At 37.9% G+C, this 13253-nt stretch overlaps 1 protein-coding gene across 8 annotated transcripts in view; it reads right to left on the bottom strand.

Annotated features, from left to right (window-relative positions):
- ARID1B (AT-rich interaction domain 1B) overlaps positions 1-13253 on the bottom strand; it is a 311032-nt gene that overhangs the window by 55551 nt on the left and 242228 nt on the right. For all 8 annotated transcript variants that reach the window (XM_075267670.1, XM_075267667.1, XM_075267671.1 and 5 more), the window contains one exon: positions 1800-1933. In XM_075267670.1, the coding sequence (XP_075123771.1) occupies positions 1800-1933 (134 nt within the window). The remainder of the gene's footprint in view (positions 1-1799; positions 1934-13253) is intronic.

The raw sequence follows: 13253 nt of genomic DNA on the forward strand, positions 1-13253 counted from the left end.
TACAAAGGAGTGAAAACAAATCTAAGTTTATTCCGGAAATGCAATGTTTTGCTCCTCCTGGAACCACCACCTTGTTAAGCAAACTACAGCAAATGGGTGCAACATCGAATAGGAAATCCACAGAGGCAGGTAGTTGGTATTACTCTAGCATGTATCCACCTTGGCTAAAGTGCAGCCACGTTACTCTAGCATGTCTCCACTTTCATCTGTCTGGAAATCATGTCATGAAGCATTGACCACGTTTGCAGCAAGGAGAGATTTTTAGCCCAAAGATAAATGATGGCAAGCGCAGCCTTGATCGAAACTTTGGTGCGAGACTTGCCATCTGCTGCGACTGTGGCAGAAAACGAACGCAACTGATTATCCTACGAGGCGCCGCAAATTTCTCCCTCAATTATAGCATTTTTCGCTGACCTCCACTTCTTGCACTTGCTACAACAGAAACCTAAGTAATCTTTTTGACGCATACGCTTGGATCGCCTTCTAAATGTTTCGGTGCAACGAGGTGTGCCAAGAAGACATTGTTCTTGTGGTTGTTGTTGCTGCTGGAGCTGTTGCTCGGAAAGAAGTAAGCCATTTTGACGAGCGTACTCAGAAGCTAGTTCCTCAATGGAGACTACAGCACAAAGCTTCAACAGACTAGGATCTTGCAACGCCATTTCGGCTGATTCCCAAAACGGTATAAGCCACAAAAACAGTATTGTACTTACAATCTGAGGTTATCTGTTATTCATCTTTTAATTATTATGGTATGTGATAAGTACGTACATACCTACTATTAAATCCTACTGTTATGTATATGATACATTAACGTGGATACAGTTTTTGTCAAGGTGGAGACATGCTAGAGTAACGGGGCATCACTGTTGCCAAGGTGGATACATGCTAGAGTAATACCCAGTTAGTTTATAACATACACATAGCTATGGCGGAAGTATCCATGAATCTTAATTACCGTATTTTACGGACTATAAGGCGCACTGGACTATAAGCCGCATTGCCCATGAGCGCCTTATAGTCCGTCTCGGTTCATATATAAGGCGCACCGGACTATAAGCCGCAGTCCGGTGCGCATTATATCTTATTGAAAGCGGCGGCAGGCGAACTTTGCCAGCGGCCGCTTAACCCCCCGCGTGCCAGCCGATGTTCCGTCCTCCTCCGGCGCTCGCAAGCTGATAATGGCCAGGGCACATGCGCAGTAGAAGCATTATGATATTGCGCATGCGCCCCGGCCATTATCAGCGAGCGCCGGAGGAGAAGGACGGAACATCGGAGGCAGAGGAGGCCTGAATGCCCGCCCGCCCTGCACCGCTGGGTAAGTTTCACGTTCTGTTTCAGGCCGGCGTGACAGCAGGGCTGCCGGACACTTCCCATTCATTTCTATGGGAGCCGGCATGCGAGCGCTCCCCATAGAAATGAATGGACTGCTTTTTTCCATTCATTTCTATGGGGAGCGCTCGCATGCCTGCTCCCATAGAAATGAATAGGAAGTGTCTGGCAGCCCTGCTGTAACGCCGGCGTGTACGGCTGTGATACACGCCGGCGTTCGGTAGTGTGAATGCACCCTTACGGTGCCTTTTATGTATGTATGGAAGCGGCACGCAGTCTTTGCTGCCGCTTCCATCCATATATAAGCCGCACCGGACTATAAGCCGCACTTACGATTTCTGAGGAAATCGTAGGTTTTTATGTGCGCCTTATAGTCCGGAAAATACGGTATAGTGAAATAATTACAATCGAGCATACACCATGTTGCAAGCAAGTTGTAGGCTGCTGAAAAAAGTAACAGCTATAGTTACCTGCTGAGCTGTTCAACATGTTATATGGGGCCACTTGAGGGTTCATCATGCCTGCGTTGTTATTCATGGACTGACTGTACGAAGAATTTGTTCCCATAAGGCCACTCTGATTCATGCCAGGAAAGCCACTTTGCCTGTTTGAACATGAAAAATATACAAAAATGTTTACTAAAAATGTAAAAGTCAATGTTTGTAGCATAATAGTTCTTATATTACACATAACCTTTCATTGTGCATATCACATATCCATGTATCTCTATTAACAACTTATAGTGGTACTGTATTTGCAATGAAGTGTTCTCTTGTCAATTGTACAAAAATAGGTTGCAGTAACTATGGCTATATCTGTATTTCTTACTAATAGTCACTGAAATGCGTGGGTAAATGTGAACGTATTAAAGTCAGAACACTGTCCCTGGAGTCAGATTGATAGAAGGTGTTAATCACTATTGCTATAAAAGGTTCAGCAGCTGTCACATAATGTTTAACAAATGGCGATACTACTAGAAATGTTTGGAGTACCTGTCAAAACAAGGCACTGAGAACAGTAAAATGTGTTTAGAAATTTATAGTGCAACTAATTTAGAAAAAGAAAATGTAGAACCAATGAATTTCCCTTAGATTTAACAAATCAGCTGTGGATGGGTTTTGATTAAGAAAAAACAATCTTCAAAGCAAAGTTATTACGGATTTTTGTTTCCTTTTTCAAAGCTTAATGGTTTTTAAGTGTAGACAGAAAATGGGCAAAAGTAATCTATACTGAAGTTTCTAACAAATAAATCTCACGCAGTGTAATTCCTGAATTATAGTTATTTATTTGCTACATATCGCATTGATACTCTGGCATTCAGTGGGGAATAAGGGTTAAAGAGCACACAGAGGAGTACACTGGTTACACTGTAATAGGTCACCATCAGACAACTAGATTACCAAATGTTCTCCTAAGGGTAGTACAGTGACCCTATACTTAGAAGCTGCATAAGTGTTAGAGTGCTAGGTTATGGTGATACAAATTTAACACTGGCTCTAAAACCCTCCGTTGAGTAGCCTTCAGACAGACTTCCTACTAGGGTTGTATCTCTGTTGCACTTGTACTGTCAGTGACCGACTGCATCACCCCAAGTGTGAGAAGGAGTGATATCGAAGATCCTTCCTCCCAACCGTGGTCAGGCTGTATAATCAACATCAGGCTAAGCAAAGATCACTCCGCACAGAGAACTAAATGATCCTGAAGACTTCTTTTCTTTTTAGTTGCTATGACTCTTAGTATCTTTTCTATTTGCTATTCTGAGCTTGGATGCACCATGGAATTAATGGTGCTATATAAATAAATAATAATAATAATAATAAATATATTACTGTATTATCCATGCTGCTGTAACACACTGAATTTCCCCAAGGTGGGACTATTAAAGGATTATCTTATCTTAGTACACTGTATGCAATGATCAGAAAAACGGAGCAAAACATTCTATTTAAATGAGGTTTCATTCATACACTTTATAGTTAGATCCAACCCAATAGGCTAGGCCAGCAATTTCAGAGCCATGGGAGATTGAATTTTTGCAGACCCCTGCCCTCTCTCTTGTGTTCCATTGATCAGAAATTTAGTTTGAAGCTTTGTCCCAATGACTTTCTGCAGTACTATGCACTGCCACTATGATGTAGACAGCATGTGCTTTGACAACCAGTGTAAATAATTACCTTAGCGGCCGTGGTATTCAGCATTCGACCCTACTAATCTAATAGTAATAGGTCTTGAATATTTAAGGCTAGGGACACATGGAACACTATGGACAACCAACCGCTGACCCAGCCACAACTTTAAAACAACTAAAATTGTCTGGCTTTGGTTGTGACCTTTGCAATGTCAAGGTGACTATGGCTGAACCGCAAAAATTATTGATATGCACTAAAGTTTTTTTTCCTGCAGTTTGTGGATGGAATTTCCTCACCTTATATTACAGTGGGGGCCACTGATGATTCCACTGCTGCTAACTTGCTGTGTGTCCCTATCCAAACAGTGGACATTTTTTTTTTTTCTAGAAACCTCACCATCTTTGTTCACATTTCTGATATAATTCCCTTTTACTCTAAATGGACATTCTTTTTGTTCTGTACATTATTTTCTAAATAGGTTGTAATAATAGTAATGCAAATGGCCCTTTATCTGGATTGCGTTTTCCTAAATAAATGTAGTATATGAATAAATGCAGAAAATATGTTATGTACTCTGCTATAATGTCTAAATCCTGGACATTGTGTACTCATATTTGTTTACCATTATTGTGCTGTTGGTGCTATTTAATGACTGTCACTGACTGAAGATTTTTTTGATTCGGTTCTTATGAAACACAATTTAGTCTCTTTCTTTTACTTTTTTCTACACTCAAAAGATGACTAATGCTGATGATCTAAATAAGGAATCATCCCTCTTTACTCCTTGTGAGGTGTACTCCATGTACTCCAGGTAGCAGAGAAGCAAAGGGCATTCTTTAATATAGCAAAGTCATCCTGTGCACAATGTCATCCTTCTGATGAGGCTTGTAACAAGGCAACAGGGATTGCTCTGCCATTGCACAATGGATGTTTTCTAGTATAAAGGGAAATTGTGAATTGTAAAGGTTTCTCTGAACACTTGTTTGTATAGTATGGGAATTATTAAGAAAAATGTCACCTTAAATGATTTTCTTAAAAGGGAATCTGTCAGCAGTAACTGTGTTATAAAACTAAGGACAATAACCGTTTCAGTAGGTACAAGGACCCCTCAGTAACATAGTAATATGTTAGTTTTGGAACAGGAACTTCAAGTCCACTTTTGGTCACACTATAAAATGTGTGTTCAGGAAACTGCCACCAAAACAGCTGCTGCTTGTACGTATGCTTAATAAGGTTATGCGACAGGGTAAAGCAGACCAATACTGTATGCAGTCTTTTGGGAAATGCTTCCATAGAATTAGTAATATATTAATCAGAACCTTTGCTCATTCTTGTTTTAGGACTCTAGAGGATGATGGAACTCAAAAATTGACTGCCTTCTCTCTAAAAACTGGACTCCTAAGTTCACAATGAACAGAGATTGGTAAATAATATTGGTGATCTTTTTGGGTATTACATTTGGTCAGGGGCCACATCTGAAGGAGATCTTACATAGAATCCAGCAGTCAGTGCTGCTTTAAGGGTCCACACAGTGTACCAGCCAGCTTGTGGTGTGGCTAGTACACTGTGTGCCAATGTCATAAGCAAAATAAGTAGTTACACAAGTGTGACTACTCCGCACAGGTCGAACAAGGGGCTTCACAAAGGTTTTTTAACTGCTCAGAGCGGATACAAATCATTTAACCTTCTGCCCCATATGCAAAAGGACTTTATCATGGATAACCAAAGCAGTCGCATTATTCAGTAATACTGGTTAAGGTCAGTCTTCAACATGTAAATACAGTATCTACTGGTGATTTTACCTTCCATTTGTGGTTTTGCAAACCACAGCATTTTTTTGGCAGATTTTGCAAAGATCTGAGCAAATATGTGAAAAAGGCTGTATATATGCTTTTAATATATAGTATTTGATGACATTTAGGCGGGTCTAATTTCGGTGTTAGAATCATTACCCATTTATATCACCTACTCAAGTACTGCTCCAGTATTAGCTCCTTTTGATCATATAAAGGCGCTACGTCAAGCAGTTGTTTTTCATTTGTCATTTCACATAATGACAGTAATTTGAGTCTGAAATTGAAAAACGTGTTTTAGCTTCTGCTTACTAAACTGTTTATTTTCCCAGGAAACACGTGTATATATACTTTCATGGAACAGAAACAGACTCGCCTGACAAATATGGGAATTCTGATAACTTGAAAAGGTGTTTTTTTTTTTTTTTTCGTACATCTCATATTTAATCACACTAGTGATTCATTTTGTTCATGGTGTGAAGAAAGAAAACTAAGCATCAGCTACACCCACAAGAAAATGCAGGTATAGCTGTAGCGAACATCAAATAAAAAAATACCTTAAAATAAAATACTACTTATCAGAAATGAATTGTACAGGTGACTATAACAAACTTTGTACTATATCTTATTGAAGAAATATTTTTCCTATTTCTCTCCCCTCCTTATTCTCACTTAGGTAGTTTATCTCTATAGCATTAGTTGCCATAATTAACCTTAAACACAGAAGTCTAAAGAGAGAAGAGGTGGAGGCTGCTGCTGGCTGATGTCTAATTTTGTACGTGGTAGAGGTCTATCTTTAAAATTTGCAGTGTCACAAGTGCTCCCTCATTTAGTTTTGAGAGTTATTTCCAGCAGCCTTCTCCTTTCCCTCCCCTCTCCATAGACTTCGGTATGAAAAGTAGCCAAGTTTAATAATTGGAGAAGGAAATAAATTTCCTTAAGATAGGTTACAAAGTCTGCTATATTCACATGCACTATTCTGTTATGAAAAGTTGTTTTATAATTGGAGTTACAATTTAAATTATGAAATTCAATATTCAGATCTGATTATTAGTAATAGATTCTTTTTGGCAAATTTCATAGTCATTTTATAAGCAGAATCTAAACACATTTAAGCTTATTTTTTTCATTTTATTTTAATTTTAGATTTTATCCTATTCTGCTCATATACTAAATCATTTTATCCTGCTGGAAAAAAAAAAAACTTTAACCCCATGATAGTCATATTAAAATTGCAAAACCCTTCAGAATTTTTTTTTATTTTTTGCAGATTTTTCAATTTATCCATTAAATATATCTGGCATGTAACTCGGGTTCCTTATGTACATTTTAACCCTTTAGCGATTGTATCAGTAACATTTAATTCCTCTGAGCATTCCTGCCATCATAACTTTCTATATTTTATTTCAGTGTAGCGTTATGAGACCTTGCATTGTGTAGGCATGTAAGAATTTTTGATCAGTTTTTATTACATTTTGTTTTTGAGAGAAGAGATCACACAACTTTTTTTTCCCGCATCGAGTTTTCATCTGTGTACTTTCTGGCCCTATTATACCTATATGGAAAATGACAGCGTGTATGCAGGTATAATTGACATTTTGCAGTTTTTGAAATGCAGCCTTTTCACTGTAGTTTTTTTCTGCAATGTTTAGATGGAATTAGCCAGAAACGGATCCACTTTGCAGTTACTGTAAAACGCAACGTGGGGACCCAGCCTTAATATAGAAATTCAAAAACAAGTTATTTAAAGGGAAAATGAATTATATAAATTATAAAGACAATATTTATCTGTAAACTTCTTGAAAGATTAAATACTAGCATGATATATATGTTAGATATAAATTAGCATGCTAGCTTTTTCATGGTTTTTTAAAACGAGAGCTGTTAATTTATAAATCCCTTATAATTATTATTCAAGTGCAATGCCAACAAATTTTGATACAGTACACTAGCAGAAAAAGCAGTTCACTAAATAGAAAAAGAGATATATGTATATATATAGATATATGTATATATATATATATATATATATATATATATATATATATATATATATATATATATATGACACTTTTTTCCCCCCAAAATCTGGGGGGGAAAATGAGGGTGCGTCTTATAGTCCGAATGTCCGCCATGTTCCATGAGCGTGGCAATGCTGCAGGCCCTGGCACCTGTGCCGGTGTCTAAAACCCTTCCCGGCATCCACCATTCTATTGCCGGGATGCCGGGTCTGTAAGAATAATGGCGGCCGCTCTGCTGCTTGCCATAGCAACCGGGTCTCTGCTATACGCAGAGGCCCAAAGCTAATGCCCGCAATTAGAATGCATTCTAATTGCGGGCATTAAAACTTAACCCCCCCTTCCCCCCAAAGTGTATAGAATACACCCCATACCTTTAAATTTGCACGCCGGCTTCTGCGCGGCGAGGTCGCAAGAGCCGACCTGTTCTGGTGACAGCTGGGAGCCAACTGAAGGCTCCCAGGCCTGACATAGCTATATTACTATTGTGGTTGGTTTATGACCAGCCGTAATAGTAATGCAGAGAATCTCCCATGGGCGGTACTACACTTGTATTGCCGTCTATGGGACTTGCAATCAAATGATTGCAGGTTCAAGCCACCTATGGGGAAGGGGCAATAAAATAGTGAAGAAAAAAAAAAAAAAAAAACTTTAAAAAAATAAAATAAAACTTCCAAATCACCTCCTTTTCCTAGAATACATATAAAAGTAGAAAATTACTGTGAAACACATACACATTAGGAATCCCTGTGTCCGAAAATGCCCGGTCTACTGATATTTTTCGAACCGCCATGTTTTTTTTTTCACCGTTTTGCCTCTGATTTAAATAAAAGGTGATCTAAGCAATAGACATTCCCCAAAATGGTAGAACTAAAAAGTACATCTGGCCCCGCAAAAAAAACGCTCTATGGATCTCCATACAGCTGCAGGGTCACCTGTCAATGTGTCCTTGCAGCTGTTGCAAAACTACAACTCCCACATATTAAATATTTTACCATTTTTTTGCTTCAAAATTTTTTTCCCCCTCTTTTCCTTCTCTAAAACCTAGGTGCGTCTTATAGTCCAGTGCGTCTTACAGTCAGAAAAACTACGGTGTGTGTGTGTATATATATATATATATATATATATATATATATATATATATATACAGTCCTATGAAAAAGTTTGGGCACCCCTATTAATCTTAATCATTTTTAGTTCTAAATATTTTGGTGTTTGCAGCAGCCACTTCAGTTTGATATATCTAATAACTGATGGACACAGTAATATTTCAGGATTGAAATGAGGTTTATTGTACTAACAGAAAATGTGCAATATGCATTAAACCAAAATTTGACCGGTGCAAAAGTATGGGCACCTCAACAGAAAAGTGACATTAATATTTAGTAGATCCTCCTTTTGCAAAGATAACAGCCTCTAGTCGCTTCCTGTAGCTTTTAATCAGTTCCTGGATCCTGGATAAAGGTATTTTGGACAAACAATTCAAGTTCAGTTAAGTTAGATGGTCACCGAGCATGGACAGCCCGCTTCAAATCATCCCACAGATGTTCAATGATATTCAGGTCTGGGGACTGGGATGGCCATTCCAGAACATTGTAATTGTTCCTCTGCATGAACGCCTGAGTTGATTTGGAGCAGTGTTTTGGATCATTGTCTTGCTGAAATATCCATCCTCGGCGTAACTTCAACTTCGTCACTGATTCTTGAACATTATTCTCAAGAATCTGCTGATACTGAGTGGAATCCATGTGACCCTCAACTTTAACAAGATTCCCGGTGCCGGCATTGGCCACACAGCCCCAAAGCATGATGGAACCTCCACCAAATTTTACAGTGGGTAGCAAGTGTTTTTCTTGGAATGCTGTTTCTTTTTGGACGCCATGCATAACGCCTTTTTTTATAACCAAACAACTCAATCTTTGTTTCCAAAATGAAGTTGGCTTCTCCAAATGTGCTTTTGCATACCTCAGGCAACTCTATTTGTGGCGTACGTGCAGAAACGGCTTCTTTCTCATCACTCTCCCATACAGCTTCTCCTTGTGCAAAGTGCGCTGTATTGCTGACTGATGCACAGTGACACCATCTGCAGCAAGATGATGCTGCAGCTCTTTGGAGGTGGTCTGTGGATTGTCCTAGACTGTTCTCACCATTCTTCTTCTCTGCCTTTCTGATATTTTTCTTGGCCTGCCACTTCTGGGCTTAACAAGAACTGTGCCTATGGTCTTCCATTTCCTTACTATGTTCCTCACAGTGGAAACTGACAGGTTAAATCTCTGAGACAACGTTTTGTATCCTTCCCCTGAACAACTATGCTGAACAATCTTTGTTTTCAGATCATTTGAGAGCGGGCTGTCCATGTTCGGCGACCATCTAACTTAACTGAACTTGAATTGTTTTGTAGAAAGAAATGGTCCAAAATACCTTCATCCAGGATCCAGGAACTGATTAAAAGCTACAGGAAGCAACTAGAGGCTGTTATCTTTGCAAAAGGAGGATGTACTAAATATTAATGTCACTTTTCTGTTGAGGTGCCCATACTTTTGCACTGGTCAAATTTTGGTTTAATGCATATTGCGCATTTTCTGTTAGTACAATAAACCTCATTTCAATCCTGAAATATTACTGTGTCCATCAGTTATTAGATATATCAAACTGAAATGGCTGTTACAAACACCAAAATATTTAGAACTAAAAATGATTAAGATTAATAGGGGTGCCCAAACTTTTTCATAGGACTGTATATATATATATATATTATATATATATATACACACACACATTAGTATATCTCAGAGGTCAAACACTAGAAAGCATCAAAATCATCCCATACAACATAAGTACTATAGTTACAATGACGAGAGAGACATTCATAAAGACTGCTTTACTGCCCAAGAGTTATCTATGCTGACCTAAAGTTATGCCTTTCATTTATACGCTAGAATGGAATGCAGGTCTTTGGGGTATAGACGACAAGAAAAAGTAATAAATATAGTTATTTCAGCTTTAGAGGTAGAAAGAAATGAGCCCCAAAATACCATGTAGTATTATTAGTATTTAGAGACCTTCCACAACATAACATACAATATCCATCATATTATATATTTATTATGCAGCTTGTATTACTGTATCATCATGAATTATTTATGCACGTGTTATATATATTACTTGCAAACTGCACATTCCATAATTTATTATAATGTGATCCTTTCACAGGGCAGTGGAGATTGGCTATATTTATAATTTTATGAACTTAGCATGCATTCACGCAGCATAGGTCACTATATAATGTGTGAGAAGGTGACAGGCAGGTTGCTGGAATCTCGCTATATCTCTCCCAGGTGTTTAACTTATGTGTGGTCCAGTGCGGGTCTTGAGTAGGCCTCAGCTCCAGGTGTCAGTCCTTGGATCATTACAGGGCCAGAAAAAGACTGCAGATCTTGCAATCTGGTGCAGAGCTAAGGAGTGAGAGGAGGTGTCTGGGTCTGTCCTATAACCCTGTGCTGGCGAGACAAAGTTGTGCTTATTTTATTTGTGTGGCTGATAGTAAGCCATACGTATAGTTAGGTTACCATTTCTGTCTACTTAGTCGTTCAGACGAGCTGGATTTTGTTTTACCTGAAGTTAAGGCTGTATTTTATTTTGCTCATTTTCTGCCTGACGTCAAGGTTTATTCATTATTCTGTTTTTTTTCTAAATAAACTGCTGCATTGCGTGTTCCTGTCTTGACTGTTTGGGTCCACACCTTTGCTGCTATCGAGCTACATCCCCCACAACTGTCATTACTAAAACCACAGGAAGAGTAAAATTCTGATTCAAAGTTTAAAACTTGTACCTGATCAATCAAAATAATTGGAGAGAAAATACTGTGGAGCAAACACGCAAATGTAAAAAGTTAGCTTTTTCGAGTAGTGACTGCACCACATGCTGGCCATATACAAGGCTGAACCAACCAAATTCTATGGTAATGACCAACAACTTGTATGGAAGATGTCTAACAGGACTGCCAGGGAAAAGAAGAATAGCATACCCAATAGCATACCCAATCCTTTGTCCCTTCAAAGATTTCTTGTAGCAGCTTTTTCCTGCACCCACAATCTCACAAGTATGCTTAATAGAGTGCCAAGTGAGATTGCTTACACATAACAAATGTAGCATTGATCTTATCATATAAGATGGCATTTATCCTTAAGATAAAATTGATGGCATTTATCCTTAAGATAATACCCTGACCAGGTTTTAGTATCAAGCTTTTATCTTTGCATCAAGAAAAAAAAAATTAAAATTGTATACACATATATATATATATATATATATATATATATATATATATATATATATATACACACACACACACGTAGAACGCAATTACACATTTTAATAAATATTAGGATAGCCATGTGATGACATAATTTATTGATTTGTCTAAATTCAGCGATAGGCAGAACAAAACTTGAGTGTGTTGCCATAAAAGTGTACGTTGATTTCTAAAATGGCTGTTTCTCAAAATCACTGCAAACAAGTATGTGACAGTTTAAATTGTCATTTATAAAAGAATGTATTTAGTTGGTTTTTTATATAATATATATATATATATATATATATATATATATATATATATATATATATATATATCCTTTACTATACCCGAAATATAAAATATGAAGCAAAGCAACATTAACGAAAGGGATAAAGCATCCTGGTACTTCACAAAGTGCATGATCGACAAACAACCACAGTACTTTTCAGATGGGAGAGGAAGGGTATATTTAGTTCATGGTCAGCAAAATCCACAGAACAAGGATAACAAAACTCTTGAAAAATAAACGTATAAATTTCTTTGCTACAAAGCAAAATGAAAAGCCTGACCTGGCACAACACAGTCGTAAGAGTTTTAGATGGCTACAAAATGTGTCCTTGCGTAACCAGAAGATTGTCCTGCTCTGCAGAATATAAAAGGTAAATGGAACAGCAATAGCATTGAGGCACCAAGCTTTATCACGTCATTAAATGAGATTTCTAGCTGTAATAAAAACATGCTTAAAACCTTGCAGATGGCGGTCTTACTGGGTTCATGTCCAACTGACATTTTGCTGACCAGGGAAGGTCACAAATACAAAGAACAACTACTTTGTTTGGTGAAGCAAAAGACAACCATGTCCTGCTTTTAAAGGGTCAGAAATGTCTTTGTAGTTTAGAAAGGGGTGAACACCCAATTATGCGGATTTATTTGATGGAAACAAACCACAGGACAGAAGGACAGAGTACACATGAAGGTTTTTTTATGCAGCTCCTCTATTATTAGTCATCCATACAATAACAGATAAGTTACTTTTAAAGCTCTGTTCACATCAGTGCCAACATATTGGTGGTTTTGCTTTGTAGAACAGAATCTGATATCTACAGTGTCTGGCATACCCAATGGACTATAATGGGATTTGTTAGGTTTCCATCATGGTGTCCATTATTTTACCATACAAAATAACATAGCATGGTGCACTATTTTGGCTGTTGTGTTTCACAGGATCTGAAAGCCACATCACATGACGTCCAATCTGATGTAAATAGTGTAAAGTACAATGCAAAGTTAGGTCATGTTTTTATTTATATACCATTCTAGAAATAGTCACTTGTCCCTGACCTTATCCTGTTCAGTAGACTACGAGTCAATACTAGAGAGATTGATCCTGTTGCGGTTTTGAGCTCCAAGGATTTCCAGTATTGATACACTGTGCCAGACTACAGATACACTAGTAAGATTTGAGTGTCTCAGTATGAATGAATAACTTATTTAAATTTAGTCATTCATGAAACCCGTATATTTATTTTAAGGACAGGATGATATCTTCTTTGGGAAAGTCTTGCGACACATGCACAAATCTCTTCTACTGCAGTTGTGCAGACCCTTTAGTTATCTGCATCCAACTCCAGGTTGAAAGTCTGCCCAAAGAAACAGAGAAAGTGTTCCTGATCACTGTACCATTAAC

The sequence above is a fragment of the Leptodactylus fuscus genome, chromosome 3, assembly GCF_031893055.1.
Source record: "Leptodactylus fuscus isolate aLepFus1 chromosome 3, aLepFus1.hap2, whole genome shotgun sequence".
NCBI classification, from domain to species: Eukaryota; Metazoa; Chordata; class Amphibia; order Anura; family Leptodactylidae; genus Leptodactylus; species Leptodactylus fuscus.